This window comes from Tyto alba, unplaced genomic scaffold (assembly GCF_018691265.1).
Source record: "Tyto alba isolate M040663 unplaced genomic scaffold, T.alba_DEE_v4.0 Super-Scaffold_1, whole genome shotgun sequence".
NCBI lineage: Eukaryota > Metazoa > Chordata > Aves > Strigiformes > Tytonidae > Tyto > Tyto alba.
Window position 1 is genome coordinate 30694862 of NW_024881261.1, and position 19339 is coordinate 30714200.

Below are 19339 nucleotides of genomic sequence, written 5' to 3' on the forward strand. Positions count from 1 at the left end.
GTAGGTCTCTTGCTTGTCAAGCACATTATTCTCCTTTGCTAAACCTTAATTTTATGCTAGACTCATGGTACCTGTCCTACACTTACTGTTTTCAATTTCCTCACCAGAGTGAGGGTTAAAGTAATGACTGCTCCTGACATAATCCAGCTCTGCAATGAAGCCAGCACAGGGAGAGGTGGGGGAAATTGGGATATTTGGGCAGTGAATCAAATTGAGAAGGCATCTGTGTCCCTAACCCCACTCTTCTTGAGTGGTGGGATATACTAGTAGATCTGTGATAGACCACTGGCAAATCTCTGTTATTCTGTGATCATTGTTAGATCTGTTGCAGACATCTGTCAGATCTTTGGATCTAAATTCTATGAAATGACATCTGCTTTACCTGCCAGAGTGAGACGCAGGGAGCAAGGCAATGAAAGATTATTTTGTTCCAGTTTGAAGGTGTTTTGGAGTCTCCTGTCTTGAAATATAATCCAAGTGATGCACAGGAAATTCCAAAACACACTTAGAGATTTCTGGTGTCCCATATGCTCCCCTCAGCAGCTTTGGAAGCCCAGCCCATGATAATCAGCTCTGAAAGATTATGAACACCCGGAACGCCAGATAATATCAGCACATAATACATATCAAGACCATCTCCTTCCTCATTTTTACATCTTCAGAGCACCGTATGAACTTATAGATACTGATCATCAGCAAAATACATCATCAGAGTAATATCTGAACATTACAGGCATTACATCACTCAAACCAAGTTCATCAACTCTGACCAGAAAACAAGACACAGCCAAGGAAATGTCTCTATAGTCAGTTAAATGCTGGTGTCTTATCATGTTGTACACAGGCTATTACTGGAATGGCAATAGACAATCATCTGCTAGGGCTCAGAGAGGTGGCACGGGAACACTTGAAGGAACTGCCAGAGATATTTACAGATGAGACATATTTGACAAGCAATCGATTCATCCTCTCAACCAGCCAGGTGAGTTTCTCCTGTTCATTGATGTTGCTAGGCAAAGGCTAATTCATTTGTGTTCTGCCAGACCTTGTAGCTCACAGCGAGAACAATGTTAAAAAAAAAAAGAAAAAAAAAAAAGCTGGTACCATGAAGAACCGTCAAGAAGTCTGCAAAATTCTCCAGATTTTTAATCCAGTTTTCGTTCATTCTGCACAGTACATACTGACTGAAGTTATGACTTCCCTTGCAACATGTCAAAGCCCTTCCCAGAAATTCTGGAAATGCACACAAACTCAGTAAAATTTGCATGAGGGCTCAGTGTTTCCTCACTTTCCAAACTACATATCTTCCCATTCCCTTTCTTCTCCTCCTTCCCCTAAAGCGACAGCTCTAGTGAGAATTCCTTACTCCAGTGACAGTATAGCCACAAGCCAGGCAGGCTGCCACTTTGAAAAACAAAAGCCAAGAGCCATGAGGAAATTTTACTCTTAAAAGCAGCTGTGTTTGAAATCTTCGAGTGCCTTCAGTTATTCAGTGGAAGACTGCAACCTATGCAGGCATGCATCTTGGATTTATGGATATTTTAGACATTTACAGACATTTGTGGATTTACAGTTATTTGCAACTATACAAAGATAGTCTAACAGTCAACACTTCCTATATTTAATGTTCTGAATAAGGAAACATCCTTATATCATACAGCCTAAAAATTAAACGTTTCATTGCACATAGTAGCAGTCCTAATGAAAGAAGACATCTTTGTAGGAGTACATTTACTGAAACACTAACCCAACTGCAGATTGGAACTATGCAACAAAAGAGCCTTATAATATCATGCTACAGCATAAAACCTTAATAAGTAATTTTATCTTGTCATAATGTTTTTAGGCTTTCAGACACGAGTGAATGTAACCAACATACTACTACATAAATTCTCCAAGAAACTATCCATGAGCAAAGAGTGCTTCTGAATAGCTTTATGGCCTTCGGCTGTTGCACAGCAAATTTATCTGACAATTCTATGGCTCTATTAGCAGGACTAATGGCTTGTTCTACACCATTAAAAAGCCAAATGTCATTTGTGAAGGCCCATGTACACAAAGTCTGAAACATATAGATTTCTAACACATCTTTTGTTTTCTGCAGGAGAAAATGTTTCACTCCTGTATTATGCCATGATTAAACTGAGGTGTAATAGAAATATAGCACCTAGATGCATTAAAATACATTTTTATACAACATCACAATTATAAATGATTATTAGAAATGGACAATACTGCTTTCTATAATTGATTACAGTCTTCACATTACAAGCTTAACATAACCTTAAAAAATTAAAAACCTTAGAGAAGTTTTATGTATCAGATTTTTATGTATCAGAATTACATACAGCCTTAAAAATTCCGTATCAGTAACAAAGCTTACTCCTATTAAAGATCTATATAAAGTGAGCAAAGAAATGCATTATAACCACTTCAAACAATACCAGTTTTCAGTGTCAAACAAACAGAGCAACCAAGTTCTGTACTGAGATCAGCTTTTACCTTCTGAGTGTCAGCTCTAGGTCTGGACTTCTGAAGGAAGTGTTATTCTACAGGGGGGATTCACCACCTTTCCAGCCTTTGTAGCATTTGTTTATCTTTTTCCTCATTCCAAACTAGCTGATTTCGGGTGCCCTGATTAATTGGAGATCACTCCTTACCTTCTCCCTGCAACCAGGTTCCAACCACTATGGAAATGTTCTGCTGCTATGGGCCTGTGGTGCCCAATGGTTATGGAACATGTTATAACCCTCAGCCAGAGCATATACTATTCTGCATCTCAAGCTTTAAAGACTGTAAAGAAACCTCCTCAGATGCGTTTGCAAAAGCTGTGGAAGAAAGTCTCCTAGAAATGAGAGATCTGTGCAGCAGATGCAATTCTACTACGTCAAAACCTCTTGCTAAACAAGAAGCTGCCACACAGCTGCAGAGCGACCGCAAACTCTAAGAGGCTGTGGGAATTATTCTCCTGAATCCACCTTGTGAAGAAACAATGACATAGTTGTTCAAAGGCAAGATAGTACTAGTAATATATTAGTGTAGAACCAAAATGTCATTTGTTTTACATTGTTGCCAACATTTAAAACTCTGTGTGTACTAAATCTACCGTTGCCTGCTTGAGAATCCGCAAAAAAGGTTTAGTCTCGCTGGCTGGAATGAAGGAGGAAGTAAGACGAGTATGTGTTGTACTATCATTTCTAACCACAAACATGCTATTTTATCACCTAAGAAACTGAGTAAGTTTGTAGATGACATAAATGAAATACTAAAGGCACACCAGTTAATTAATATTCCCTGCAAGTAGTTCTAAAATATTCACATCTATTTCTGCAAGATTTGCATGTAATGGAAAAAAAAAAAAAAAAAAAAAGAGATTTCCCCTATTGGGAAACTTGAGAATGACATTATAAATAATAGACTGATGCCATTAAATCCTGAAAATTTGCATGAAGAGTATTTAATACCACCATGCTACATGGGAAAAACAGATTATTTTTAAGAGTAGTCACTGTATATTTCCACAAACAGTTTGGGAAGATTACACTAGTGTTTGCATGTTCCCCCAATTCAAAAATGCTGCAAAAATAATTTAGCCTTTATTCTGGCTTGCACTGGCCTCAAGCACAGTCCCATTCTAAAAGCAGCATATTGGAGATAAGATCCATCACAGAGAACTGGGAGAATTTTGTCCGTCATGAATTGACTTGTTTCTTTCTATCAGTGAGCAAAATCCAGTCTGACAGAGAGGTGAAACACAAAGCATAAGTGCAATCCAGTCCTACTTAAGACCTTTTTTGTTTGCACAGGAATGAATTTAGTCACTGTGACTAGCAGGAGAGTGTATGCAACCATACAAAATCAAAGAGCAATAAATAACTAGGATGAAGAGGCAAACTTGCAATATAAGGAAGTCTCCAAGCTAGAGCTATAAATACCAGTTTAAGAGTACTAATATTCATATCAGCTTTACATCACCCCACTTCGGAGGGATTTATATTTTATATATTTTAATAGTAGATGTAGGACATCATATTCTGCAATATACAGTAAATTCAATCAGGAAAGTAATATAGTATCTGGTAATCCCCATGGTCTGTGAATGTTATCCTGAGGGGTTTCCATTATCTCTTTCATTTCCTACAAACTGTTTCCAAGAACTGGCATTTTCAGTTACTTTCTCTCAAGCTGAAATATGTTGCCTCGCTCAGAGGTGTTCAGTCATCATTGTCAGAACACAACTCACTCACTGACTGAAGACACTTACTTACTAACTCCAGTGCAGGTCCCTTGCTAGGTGAGCTGGAGCACACTCGAAGCCTGGCCAGGAACTGCTTGCTTACCCGTGGAGAAGTGGAGCTGTTTCTTCTTCCTTTGTAGACTGAACAATCACATGCTTAAGCACTTTCAAGCCTAAAAACAGAATAGATTTATTACAATAAACTAGAAGTGCAGCTACGTTTCTAAGAACTCTAGGTATGGATTCAGTAGATTGCGTATGTCCATACTTATTTTACTGCCTCTCTGGAGTTGCATACATACAATTAAGCAGTCTGCTTGGTAAAGGCTACCCACAACCCCCTATATGAAAGCACAGTGGGCCTGATAATCAGTTGGAGCAAGTCAGCTATGTTGGAACAAATCAACTGGGATGATTTACAGTGATTGAGAGGTGGGCTCATTTTTTTTAAAGTTAAGGCATTAATTTAAAAATATGTTTTTTTCATTACTCCATGAGCTGTGGTTCAAACCAAAGATGAAATCTATTTTTAGATTATATAAATAATATTTATGGCATAAAAGCTGCCCCAAAGTCAAAATGTAAAATAAATTTTTTAAAAAATCAAGAAAACTGTTAGTCAAACCAAATGTTCACTTAATGAATATACTATTCAAAATATGACTTTAAATTGTTCTTGTACTATAATTATGAAAATTACTTTGAAACATTCCCAGTAATTTTGCTTTGTTCTGTCTCTTGTCACTACAAAGGCATTCTGCATTTTTAACGTAAAAGAAGCACTACAATCTCAAGATTTTTTCATAGAATTGTATGTTTAAAATTATAACCATATTTTAAGTGTATAAAAATGCTGTGAATAGTTATTTGATTATTTATTAATTTGCTTCTAATGAAATGTATAGTTTTATTTTGCTTTCCTATTTCTATAAGTACTGATATTTATTTTCAAATATTACCAATGTTTTTACTTCTTTGGCTGGAATTTTAACAGTAGCTCAGACAATACTCAACACACAGTCACTGAGAATTTAAGCAGAAACTCCACCCACACCTGAAATTTTATACCAATTTATCATTAAGAGCCCCTTACTTGTCTACAGCTGCCATAACAGGTACTCTGGACTCTCCAACACTGGGAAATACTGGTGGTGGAAAATACTGACACTGTATTTTTACTCGAGGAAGAAACCAGTGACCACCCATACTTCCTATTTATTTAGCTAACCATTCCATACTTGTAGCTTAGATAGTTACTGATCTGGTTTTAGGATTCAGCCCAAATACTTGAAATGAGCAGCTTCAATGAACTCAGTCCCTCCAGAGGAAGTCATTTGTGTATATGCTTAGCCATTACCCATGATAAAAGTAGTATCTGCAAAGTACCTGACTTTGTTCAAGAAATTTCAGACTCAGTTCAGATATGTTCAAACCGGAGGGTCCTGATTAAATTATAGATGGATAAAATTCACAGCACAGGGCATTACAAACTTCTCAGTTTGCCAGCAGGAGCTTTGTAAAGGGACTGCGCTGCTTCTCAGTTAACAGAATTCGCTACACCTGTGGGGTATGATGCCATGCTGCAGCTGCATCTATTAAGGATTTTAGGGAGTAGGTAGTTTTCTTAGGTTCTTATTTAAAATTATTTGTATCATACAAATGAAGTTCTCTTCTGAAGTTTAAATATATACAGTCTGTGTACATGCACTTACGGAAATCAAACGTGAAGCTTTTAAAATGTTTCCAACCAGAAAACTATGGAACATTATAAAAAGGGAGAAAATCTTGATTGACAAACTAAGCGTAACTACATTAATGTAACAAGTGGCAATGATTTAATGAGACCTCTTGGTGGGACCAGGGACATACAAACCCCCTGCAAGAGAATTTTAAGAAGGTAATTGTTTCACTCTCTCTGTAGGTGTGCACTCACGTACACACAGTACTGGGATGTAGAAATTAAAAAGCCAGTTTTTGTGAACTCCTATATTCACAGTGAGCAAAAGTTAAAGCAACTTGACTCCAAAACAGTGGTGTTTCCAGGGCGTAAGAACCTGACCTCGCTCCTCTGAGGGCTGTCAGAGCCCCTGTGCGATCTGTAACCGAGCAGGACGCGGTTGCGACCACACAGCTGAACGGCTTCTGGCGTAGGAGTTGCAGAAGACATGAAAATATTTTAGTGATACTTTTATTTTTATAAAATAGTATAGATTTATGACAAGGGTAAATGTGTATTTATACCACTTTCTGTTATGTTTTGTGCTCTACTGAAATATATTTATCTGTCTATATTAATATATACCACCTGAAGCGTACGCCGGTAACACGAATTCAGCTTAAAGACGGAGCTCCGCACCGCAAATAAAAACTACCAGAGGAAAAAAATCTTGTCGCCTTTTTGTGACGGGCAGCCCCCCGCCCCGCCGCGGGGGACGCTCCGGGCCGGTTCCCGCCGCCGCCGCTCGCCCCCTCAGGGGAGGGGGAGATGGGGCGGCGCCGCTAACGGCTGCCAACGGCCGCGGCGCGAGCGGCACGGGGCGGGGCGGTGCCTCCCGCGCGCCGGGCCTGAGGGGGCGGGGGTGGGGGGGTCCGCCCGCCGCGCTGCAGGCTCGGGCCCCCCTGGCCTCCTCCGTGGCCTCCTCCGTGGCCTCCTCCGTGGCCTCCTCCGTGGCCTCCTCCGTGGCCACGGCGCGCTGCAGGGTCTCGGCGCCGCACGGCCGTTGCGTTACGTGCGGAGGGAGGCGAGCTGCTCCTGAAACGCGCCGCGGGAAGCCAAAGCACGGGCGCTCCCGTCTTCCCCGTCTCCTAAAATCCGCTCGTAGGGCCGTGTGCCTGCCTTTTCCTTTCCCAGCTACACAGACCTCGTTAACAGCCCAGGCTGGAGTAAACTCGTGGTGGTTGGGAACGTTTAAGCTCCAGTTCCGCTGTGAAGCGCAGCAGCTGGGGTCGCTGCCAGCCCCGCGGTCCCGCCGGGCGGGGGGCCCTGAGCTAGAGAAATCTGCTCTCCGTGCCTAAAGTTGCCGTGACCACAGAAGATGCAGCTAGGTTTTTTTTTTTAATCTCTGATTGATCACGCAGTAAGGATTGGTGTAGCCTATTTTCTGTTTATTAGGGAACGGGCAACGGTTTTCCTCCCAATGCTTTCCAGCTGCAAGAGGCTACATAATAAAAATTCATGCGTAAAAAAAAAAAAAAAAAAGGATCGATAAACCCACTATCAGATAAACCATTGTTTGCTTGACACTGGAAACTTAGAAAGAGCACGAGTTAATGAAATATAAAGGCTACTGGCAACTCCTTCAATTTCGCTTACTGGGGTTGCTAGATCACTGCAACCTACCCGATGTGGACTGAGACAGACAGGGCCTCAATCTAGGGAAACTAGTAAGGCTTTTTTTTATAATCTGGAGCCAACAGTGTTGAGATGTCATCTCTCATCCACTTTATGAATGTGAATTATTTGTCAGAGATTGCCATTAACATTTCCTAGAAAGCAGGGAGAGCTGTCTGATAAGGATGACAAAACAGCAGCAGAAGCTGAAAGCATGCTGCTTTATGAACCAGACTCCTTCCTCAGCCTCTTTCTGTAGTTTTTCAACAAGTTGAATTAAAATGCTGCAAAGAGCTTTCGCAGGTGGACACTGTTAGGTTCAATGTCTGAGAAATGCCAACCCTTGGAAGACACTACAGCGGAACTGGGGTAGAGGGAGTGGTACCTCCACCTGCCAAAATGACTGATGTGTACTGGTCAGTACGCTGCCGCAGCCTGAACACATAGCTGATACAAACCTAGGAAGGTGAGACTCTGAATGTTTGACTATACAGAATTCTGCTTCTGCCTTGCAAAACAAATCAATAGAATAGGATGAATTAAAACCAGTTAAAATCTATGGGGGTCAGGGCAGAAGCACATGGCATGTGTGTGTTGCTGGAATTGGGCATTTCCCCAGTTCTGATTAATTTACAACACTATACAATGTACCACAATAAACTCAAAAAGCACCTAATTCATCTAAACAAATATGTGGGTTGAGAGAGGATTTTGTCCCTTCTGGTTTGATCCTCAGCTCCACAAAATCTCAAGTCTTTAACATCCTGAGGAATTACTCTTTCAACAGAAGCAAAATTAATTATGCGTCAGTGAACAATTGGGTTATCAAGGTTGTTCACTTAATGTTCCAGCTGTTCTGTAGCACCATTTTAACATTTATTGGAGATTTCTTTTGAATTTAGACTTATTCCATGGTACTTACAAATAAATACATTGAATTTCTTACAGCTACTGTGCCAATTAATAGCAAATACAAGTACATAATGAATTTCTTGCCTTTTACCGCTAGAGCTAGAAATGACAGAGGGTGGAGGCTTCATTCAAAGGAGATCCATTAATGTAGTAATAGTGAAGCCAGAGATCAGCCAGTGCAGCACTTAGCTACATTAACACTGTTTTTTGCTCCTTGCCCTCATAAGTGCTAAAACTTAGATATACTTGGAGTTCATAGGAAACCAAGCAAATACAACACTGGCCACTGCTTCTTTGCCCTATTCCAGCAGTCCTGCAGGCAGATGGACATCAGCTTATTCTGGGAGAGATATCAGACCGGAATGCGGTAGAGTTGGTGGTAAATGGGGAGGCTATTTCACTGCAACATGAATGACCTGGATTTTGGTAAGTACAGAGTTCTATTCATCGCAGCCTCTTGCTGAAAGCACTTACATTTTGAAATGAGTGCTTCCTAAGGCATAAACAGTCCAGATTCTGTCAACATTAACACTTTTAAGCTTTTCAGTCCTTTATATATGAGGCAGTTTGAAGGGAACAGTCAGGAAGAGAGGATGGTTTGGGAGTTAAGGCCATGCTTGGGAGAGCACCGTTCGGGGTCTTCCTGCATGCACTAGCACACAATCACAAGAAAATCTTCTAGGTTTCAGTCCACAGAGGTATTCGGGCATCCTTTTGCTTTCAAAGTAGCAAACATTTTTGTTTGCTTGGGCCTTCGTTTTTTGGGGTTTTTTTTCTTCCCCTCCTCTGCCCCCAGCAAAACACAGATAGTACCATTGCAGTGAGTAATTTTTTAATAATTTTTTTGATGAAGGTGAGGCAAGGAGTTCAGGGCTCAAGTTTTCTTATCTCCTGTGCAAGTGGCTTCCAGAGAAAGGCTGAAAGCCACTGCTTCTCGCCTCCCCACTTTTCAACAGCCTCTCTAGGGGTGGGGACAGGAGTTGCAGAGTTGCAGTTGGTTTCACCCTCCTGCAAGGAAGGCAGAGAGGCCAGGAACTGGGAGGTTCCAGTTGGAAATTTCTTCCAATGAAGTATCTTTTTTTTTTTTTTTTTTGAGTCCCAATCCTAGACCTACACTAGACAATGAGGTATTGGCTAATAGATCATGCTGCTGTCTGCTGAACCACCTGCACTGCTGCATTCACTTTTTGATCTGTTTCAAATCCAGATCAAACCTGAATCAGTCTCAGATTATACAGCTAAGCGGAGGGTAGAGCCAACCTGGGACCAAGTAGTGTGAGAGAGAATGCAAAGGAATATAGATGCTAGGGTAAGAAATGTAAAATAAGAATAAAATTTACTTGCAAATACTTAGTAAGTTGTGTTTTCTTCCTTTAGGAGGTGATGGCAAGCCAGAAAAACAGTGCTAAATGCTTACTGATTTACAGGGATGCATTCCCCCCTTTTACCTTGGTTTTCTGTCAGGCAATTTACTTGCATTACAAAGGTATTCGAAATGTCAGGATACAGTTGGTTCTTTACACTTCTAGGTCTCTTAATGAAGCTCTAGATAATCTTACTTGTTACTCCCATGTATCAATCAAATAAGGATATACCACCTTTTCCAGAACCGGTCATATGTTACCATCCTGAATATTACAAATTCATATAGAACTGTGATTTGTATGTAGTTCTAATAATTTGCTTTTAATTAAAAGAAGAATGAAACTCCTTGATATCTTTAATTCTTTCAACTCTTAGAAAGTTTCCTATGTCAAAGATAATAATTTCAAAGTCATTCATAGCTGACGATCAACTCATACATACAGATGTGCCAGTTCCACTGTTCTCTTGGCCATGAATGTCTCAGAGAACATTTCTGTATCGTTAGACACAGCCCAAAGGTACAGAGAAAAAGAAGTTAGCATAGCATAAGATCGGGATTAAAGCTGACCGGGTTACCACAACTGGTATTCCAAAAGTATCTCAAAAGTAATGCTGCCTTTTCCTCTCTGTTTTCCATCCCCATAATAACTAGAGTATGAAGCTTCTTTTTTGCTTCTGTTTTGTCAGCGTGTACTCTCAACCTCAACTTTGTTTTAAAAACACTTTTGACTCAGGTAAATTCAGCAGTTTGCAAATAATCACATGCCAGAACGTTGGTACCCTGAGCAATTTTCAGTTCGGCTCATAATTAGTTATTGAAGAAATAAGTGGTTAGCCTTTGCATCCTAACGGAGCGGTGTGACCAAAGAAACGCCGCATTTGTTGAGGCTCAGAAGCCCTCAGTAGCAAAGCTGCAGTTTCTAGTGTAGTGGCAGGACAGACAGGCTGCCCAGCATAAAACAAAAGACAGAGAAATCCTGTCACCCTGTAACTCCTATCAGCTGTAACCTGCAGGGAGATAGCTGCAGTTACACATAACCAAACCACATTTACAGTGATACTGGTCCAACACAAAAGTGTCATTGAAATAACACTATCACTGTGTCCAAATACAGTCCCTTTCCAGTGACCTGTCGATAACAGAGGCATTAAAACAATATTCTTTAGTGAGAAAAAGAATACTCAAAGTCAAGCAAAGCAGAAACTCTATTGTCCCTTTAGAAGACTGAAATATTTTTGCTTTCTACAACTCTGATATAACAAGATTAGAAAGTGAGAACATTCAGACCGAACCATATTGAGAAGATCAATACAATTAAGCTTGGCAGAGATAACAAAGGCCCTTTCTGCAGCAGACGTTCACATAGCCAGCAGACTGGGGTTACAGCACCTGCCCTGCTTTATTTCTGCTCCGGAGAGCAGTGAGTGAGTTCACACCTCGCTGTGACCCTGACCCGGTAAGGACTGGGCAGGCTGTCCTGCACCACAGCCCAGCTCCAGCCTCCAGCTCCAGAGCAGCCCTCGGCACAGGGAGGGGCTTTAAAAAAACCCACCCGACGGCAGTTGTCAGTGGGACACCAACAAATGGCTTTCTGCTCTGGCAGTAAATTGGTTGTTTGCCTCTTAAGTAAATGCAAATTAATTAGACCAAGTTAGTTTAAATAATGTTAGTTCTGGACAGAATTTACTCCCAAAAAATAGAAGACTAAGCTCCCCAGACCTCTTGAGCATGGAACGCCATGAACATCAATGGAAATGCTCCAGGCAGATGAACTCACCAGTGTGACTAGTTGTGTTTTTTTAAAAAAAGTTTTAGTTTTGCTGTGTTCAATGCCCTCTTTAACATCACTCTGAGGACATTTCTGACCTACCTTAAAGTTAGAGCAACAGCAGATTTGTAGGGAGGTATTAAGCCTTAACAGATCTACATGTTTAGCTGGAATAAACACAAACAAGCTTTGAGGAACACAAGGCTTTCAGGTCTGAAACAGCAGCAGCAAACTTGAAGACAAGTATGGGTTGAGAACAACTGCTCTGTATTTGCTTTAGAGTAATATTATGACCAAATTGTGAAAGACCAGAGACAGATGAGAATATTTTTAATATGACTGTGAGATATTTTCCAGTGAGACAAAAAATTAGCTCCATCAGACATTTTGAACACAGCCCGCTAGAATGCATAAAGAGATCTCAGGCCCTGTTATTGTGCATTTGTTACAGAAGGGAAAAATAAATACAAATTTGAAGTAGCCCTTTCAGTTTGGTACCTGTCCCCCAAATACTACCTGCGATTAGTTGCCATGGCACTAGCAGGCAGCTGGATATTTGAAGGCACTGTAGTAGCCACTTGGACAAAGGCATTTAGTCTTTTTATATGTGAAATAACCACTTTTTCCCCTCAAAGTCTCCCTCATTTTTAAAGGGGTTGTCTGTCCCACAAATAATCATAGCCGTTTGAAAACCGAACCTAGCATGCAAGTCCTCTCTACAGTGACTTTCATCCAGACCATTGTGATAAAGTCAAATCAGAAGGAAGAAAACAGCAGCAGCAAATTATTCCAGTAGTAACACCAACTAAATTGCTATGGAGCTTTTATGGTTTGACTAATTGTCTCATTAAGACACATTTCTGATCACTGAAATGGATCTCAAGTATTATTAATCATTGAAAAAATTATACCACTAAGAGCCTCTCCCCCTCCTATCCTTGGCACTATTTGCAATGGAAAGCACACAAAGGCTCCCATTGATTGGAGCCCTGCTGCTCCACAGTTGGCAGTCAAACGGTACTAATGGCACAATAACACAATATAACTAAAATAGTTTGCCTTTTAGAGTAACAATCTCTTATAACATGATTAAGCTCTGTCATGCCAGTTTCCTTATGTTTTGCAAATGGCTCAAAAAAAAAAGATCTGACAGTTTTTCCAGTAATTTCTTCAAAAGGGGAGAGAAAATAAAAAAATCATTAGCTATCAAGAAACAAATTAACAACACTTGATACATTAAAAAAAGATGAAAACAACTGCACCAAGCACTGGCAGCACAGCAGCATGGTTATGTGGCACCCAGATCACTCCCCCCTGCAGAACGCACCCCCAAAGACTGAGTCTGTCACATTTAACTACAAACACTTTATCAAAGCACTTAGTTTAGGAGCTGGTGTGCCCTCAGCTACCTCTGTAACTGGTGGAGAGAGGCAACTCCACAGAGCAACCCAGATCTCTACAAAGTATAGACTATAGGGTCTCTGGGCTCCTAATTTAGGTACTTTTTTGGTGTCCGGTTTCAAACAATATCAAGAGGTGAAGCTTCTTCCTCATATGATGAGCACATTTCAAAAGGAGTGAGCTGGCATTATCCAACACACTACTGACATGCTCCTTACATTCTCAGCAAACAAGACTATTTTGCTCTTGGCCATCATCACTCTCAGTGGTTGCACAAGCCACACATTGCAACAAGACATTTCCCTTTACAAGAGCTGTAGGTGTTTATCCCATACATTATCATATTAACAACAGCAGCCACTTAATTTTCAAGTAGCTTATTCTCAGAAGCCCAATGAAGAAGTGGCAGTTATTGCTAGGAGAGATGTTCACCTTCATGGTACCCAGCTTGATCAAAAAAGACAGCAAAGGCCTAGGAGCTCTTCTGTGGAGATGGAAGTGGTACACGGGAAGGAAGTCACTCCATAGAATTACTCAAGAAGAGTTGAAAAGATCTGATTTATTCTCAGACATGTTTTGCTTGTTTAAAAGCAATGGTAACTATCAACTTCCCCTGGGTGCACTTCTGATTGTATACCTGGAAAAATAAAGCAACATACAGATGATATGAGCAGTTCTCAGACAAGAGTTTAAACTTCGTTAGATGAACAAAGTTGAATTATTTTAATAGTTGGGGGTTCTTTTAATAAACAAACAACCAAATCAATGACACTATACATAGTTAAATTTCCTTCCTGTTAATTTTGCGTATTGGCCATCCAGTAACATGATATTTAACATGGCAGCACTAAGAACTTTTGTGTATCATTTTTACATATTAAGAGAAAGTCTGTAACAGATTTGCTTTGCAGTCTGTAGGAAATCACTTCTCCATCTCCCTTCATCTGAAATTGAGATAACAGCTTTGAGGCACAGAGATCTTGTGTTCCCTAAAACATTTTCCAGTTCTCAAGTAAAAAGTGCCATACAACTAGTTGCATGGCACTGTACAATTAGTGCAGGGAAATGCTTTACTCTGGTGAATTCTTTTTTTTTTTTTTTTTTTTTTTTCAGTTTAAAAGAGAGGGAACAAAGTAATACTTCCAACAGTTGCTTTAAACTGTCAGATTTCTTTTGGTTATTTTAAGGTATTTTTGTTTAAAATAGTGAGAACATTCCCTATCAATGCCCACACATGTTGTGAGTGGAAAACAGCCCAAGAGGACACATGACAGATTCTTCTGCCCTGTCAAGGCACATATTTACAAGACTCATAACTGAGTATAGGCTCATTCAAGTGAAAGACAAGATGCATTACTAATTTAAGATGAATTTGAAATGTGGCCATTTGCTTGCTACAAACTTTCAGTTTTGATCAGTTTTGTAGAACAGTTTTAAGAAAAGACAGGTTGTTCTGCACCCACACAGAAGCACTATTCCGACACATAAATATTTGCTCACGTGCATGTGTACATGTAAATGTACACAGGAAGGCATCCATACCAAGGTCATATGAAATATAGATGGAAACATTACAAATTAGTGGTCTTTGTCACAGGCTTTGGAATTAATTCTGGTGAATAGAATACGCTACAGAGATCTCTGCTTCCCTTTGGGCTTTGTTACAGAGACAGGTATCACAAAATTCTGCATAAATCTATTGCACTCATGAGCTGTGCAATATTGTGCTCACTATGAAAAATTCAGTTTTGCTGATAAGTCTAATGAGGGGCCTGAGGACTGTGACAAAGGCCTAAAAAAAAAAAAAGGAGGAAGAAAAAGAAAATAATAATCAGCATCATCATCACACTTCATGTAGCCTGTCCCTAATTTTGTAATGCATGCAAATATCAGAACAGTGGTGCTGAAGAGAATGAATTATGTGCAGTCATAAACTGATATGAATACTCAGATATATTTTCCTGAAGCCTGTAGAGTTTTGTCTAAGCAAGAGCTTCAGTATGTGTGTGTGTAAATAAATTAAAGAATGTCTGGTTTATAATGAGAAGGGTATAGGGTGGTATAAATATTGCAGAGCACATTAAATAAACATGGTCACATATGACCAGGTATCTATTAAATGAGCACATCACAGGAGAAGTTAATTATCTAAGAGTGTAACTAGGAACTGTTTAGAATCACTGGAGATTAAGTTGCTTTATTTCTGTTTATCTTTCCAACCGAATAGGCAGTAGGTTGTGGCAATGAAGAGTCCCTAAACAACACAAAGCTTCAGCTCTTCATCAACTCTAAGAGGACAGAGTTTTGTCAACGATAGTTTGAAGTTCTGATAAACCAAAAATTTTCCTCAAAGTAATTTTGTGCAAAATATGCTGGCACAAACCAGTATTTAAGATGTAAAGGTGCAAAATATTTATGATCCTTTTGATACGTTAAGCTGTTCAGGGGAAGGAAGATGACTTACATGGTAAGTATCCATTTCTCTAATATATTGCACCCCAAAAAGAAGTATACGCAGACTTCTTCAAAACTGATTGTTAGTGTCAGAGACTAATATCCCAGGAGTAACATATAATTTCGCTATATTAATAAGACTTTTCTAGACTTGAAAAGCTACTGTGCTTCAGTCCACAGGCAAAAGCATTGATTCTGATGGAATTTGATTTTGCTTGGGCCATGAAATTCTTAAAGAAAACTGCCCACTATTCATCCTATGCAACATAATCAACCTTGCAAACACTGTGTAGTTAAGGATATGTTTGTGCAAACTGCTCTAGCACAAAGAACAACTGATGAAGAAGGATTTAATCACATAAAATTCTCAAAAGCAAGATGAAGCCAATCCCTTTGAATTACTTAAGTACTGCTTAAACCCTGTAATTAACATATAGTAATAAATATTTCATCTTTAACAAGCCTATTGGGAGCAGTTTGCTAAACATTTATTTCTAGTCATGGGGAATTCCGTACAGTCATTTTATCATATTCTGTATTAGACAATTTTATTTTACCCCCTTTATTTTATCCACAGCAGTGGCGACACTCATTTGGGGAAATACACTCTTTCCTCAAATGTGGGGAAATATACTCTTTCTTTAAATGTGTTCTGGTTTTTACTAATTAAATTTACCCTTCTAAAGACCTGGCCCACACACAGTGACAGTTCATGTTTACTCGATGGCATCTCCTGTGGAACTGACTTACTGCAGATAGGGGAGCTTTACTGGAAACCCCAGAAAGACAGCCCAAGGCATCACTGCAGAAGTGACCTCGCAAACTAAGCAAGGTCATTTTGGGAGGCTGGAGAGAAGAACTGAGCTCTCCTCTATGGCACAGACAGAGGACACCAGGGGTGCATTTTCAGGAACCTTCTAACACTGACCTGCACTTTTTCCTTTACCCCAAGTTGCACTGCAGGTGCAGGGAGAAAACTGTGAGAGTGCTAAAACATCACTGCCCTTCCACCAAGTCCCTGTGAAGACAGCTGTTACTTCACTGCAAGGCCAACTGAAATGCAGTCACTTAAACCACTACTAAAACAAACCCATCATTCTGACAATGTCTGAAGTCCATCCAAGGAAAATAATCGAGAGCCAAGCTGAGCTTTAACACAGAGCTTCTTCAGCTGTGATAGCCTGAGCACATCCTCCCTCCTGAAGGGGAGGAGAATATAAAGTTGGCTGGGTACAAGGGCAGAAAGTTTCTCTGTGCTCCTTTATGAGAGTATCAGTGAATTTATGGGCTATTGAATAGGAAGCAAAGATTTCAGCAACAGAAATTACATTCCAGTGTTTCACACAGCATCTTTAGTGATGACTGCAATTGTTTTCCCCTCTAATCAAATCAGATCTCCATTTGCCATTAATGATGACATCACTTAAGTATCACAAAGGAACTGCTTGGTGCACCTATTAACCGAAAACTTTGAAGATATCTGTAAAACATTTTCAATCAAAACTAATAAAGCTCTAAAATATTATTTTTCCCAAATAAATTTTATTTTTATTCTTTCATTCCTTTTGGATAATAGGCTACATTTTAAATATTGGCATTAAGAAAAGCACAAGATAAATTAAGAGTTGGGAAGCATCTAAAATCAGAAGTGGTTTCAACAGTTAAAAAAAAAAAAAAGCAAGAATTAAAAAAGACAATATTCATCTGTTTCCTTCTTGCAAGTGTGTTGAATTTCTATTTCAGTTAGCATGCTGTTTCCTGATATCTTACACTAATGACAAAGAAAATGTACCAACTTAATCTCTGTCCTCTTGTTCAGCATAAACATGAAGAAAAACTTCCAATAATAATTTTGTAATCAGTAGAGTCCATCAAATCAAGACTCCTATTGCTACACAATTGGACTTCGCAGAACTACTCAACAACCAAAGGGAACAAAAAAATAAGCAAAACATTTTCATCAGAGCTAACAGAAATTTTGAATGCCTTTTGCCATTTAAAGTTTCAAGTTGTAGTTATTCTACTCAGTAACCTTTACTATCAAAGAACCAGGGCAGAAAGATACTTGCAAAATTACCCTAATCTGCAAAGATTTTTTTTGATGTGTCGCAATGGTCTGTGTTTTCATCAGCACAGAAAGGTTGTATGACAGGTATTGATCAAAGCTCAAGACCTGCAATCTTGTCCACAGGACACAGAGAGAGGGAAGAACAGCAGTCCAGTGTCTGTCCATCCCAGCAGATCTCACCCAGGGATGATGGCTGCAGCCTGGCAAAATGCAGGTCATTCTGCCCCTCCCTCCATAGAAGAAAAATTGATTCTTAAAGGGTTTTGTTGTGTTTTTTTTTGTTTTTTTGTTTTTTTTTTTTTAAAAAAAAACCCAAGCATTTGTCTATCACCTTTGACTCAAAGGTTTCTTCACCTTTTCCAGACAAACCTCACTGCCCTTTCACTTCAAGTGGCAGTATTTTATACCTCAACCATCTTTTGCCAGTGGCTCTCATCAGAAATCAGTGACCACACCATGGGTTCTTCTCCAGCCCTTAAAGCCCTCAGAAGCTCCGACTGTGATTCCAAGGCCTGTGTTCCCTTCACCCCGGGGGCAGGGTGAGGTACCTTTGCCCAGTTCCCACCCGCCAGGTCTCTTACCTGCCCACAGAAAGTACAAGCAACAGCTGGGACCCAGCGGCCCCCCTTCCCTCCCGACTTTTCCCAGCAGCCAGCCATCCCCAGCCTCCTTCGCCAGTTTAGCTCCATCACTCTAGTCCCCTCCTACTGCAGGAATGGGCCCAACCACAGCCCCCCAGTCTGGGAAACCAAGGTGAAGCATTTGAAGCATTTAAGGGGACGGCAGCAAAGGAGATAGAGATGGGCCAGCTGGGACCAAAACCTCTGCTTTGATCAGCTAACTGCAGCCAGCATTTGCCTGGCCACCCCTACACAAGCCAGCCCCATCAGCCTAATTAAGGGGTCAGTTGTGCTGGGTAACTCATTAGCCTGGCAGGTGCCCTGACAGCCCCTCCAGTGGCATCACAGAGCCCAGTGCCAACCCGAGGAGGTGCTTGTAAAATGAAAACATATGCCAAACCAGAACCAATACCCAAAGTGATAGCAGACTTTTCTTCCATCTTTGACCAGACTTGTTAACTTCACAAAGAGATTTCATCTGCTTTTAGGGATTTTATGGCTTTACAAGATTTTTGAGTGTGCATCTATTTCATGTTTTAAGAAATGTTCAAAGTAATCTCTGCCACTGGCAAAAAGCTAGGTTGAGCAACAATAGTCTGTGCACCTGAGTAAAGTTAACAGCAATCAAAAAGGCTTTATATATATATATACACATATATATACATATATATATGCATGTGCATAGAGCATAGGTTCCCAAGCTTTCGTTTTGTCATTACTAGCAGCAGTGGTTATTCCCAACTCCTTAGCAGAGGCAGCAGGTCTGCTGTTTGTGCACCAAGGTAAGAGCTACCAGAGCTCTTGAGACAGCAGCCAGAGAGTCTAGCCAAGGCATTCTTAAAAAAAAAAAAAAAAGTAAACAAAACACACACACACACCAAAAGAAGAAACAAACACCCCCCCCAACAGACACACTTTCATCTACTCAGTTCAACCAATGCACACACATTCCCATTTCTTGTCTAGTCTCAGACATTAATTTTTACCTCCTAGAACAAGCAGAATGGTTCCCTTTCCGGAGAACAGGCTGCTCCTCTGCTCTAGCAGACTGACTCCAACGTCACCACGGGCTGAGCAAAGGTTTCCACCATGCACACCTCCCCTGTTTGCGCAGTTCATCAAGTAGCTACTAGGAAACAAAAATAATTCTGACAGAAGCTGTTTGTCTTAGCAAGTCTTTTG

General features: G+C 40.2%; 1 protein-coding gene across 2 annotated transcripts in view; it reads left to right on the forward strand.

Annotated features, from left to right (window-relative positions):
* CHAT (choline O-acetyltransferase) overlaps positions 1-6622 on the forward strand; it is a 36565-nt gene extending 29943 nt beyond the window's left edge. Inside the window, exons 14-15 of one of the 2 annotated variants that reach the window (XM_042792263.1) lie at positions 845-982; positions 2678-6622. In XM_042792263.1, coding sequence (XP_042648197.1) covers positions 845-982; positions 2678-2947 — 408 coding nt within the window. In that variant the 3' untranslated portion in view covers positions 2948-6622. Of the gene's footprint in view, positions 1-844; positions 983-2619 lie in introns of both variants that reach the window. The other variant, XM_042792270.1, reaches the window with a different exon arrangement.
* Positions 6623-19339: the final 12717 nt, after the last annotated feature.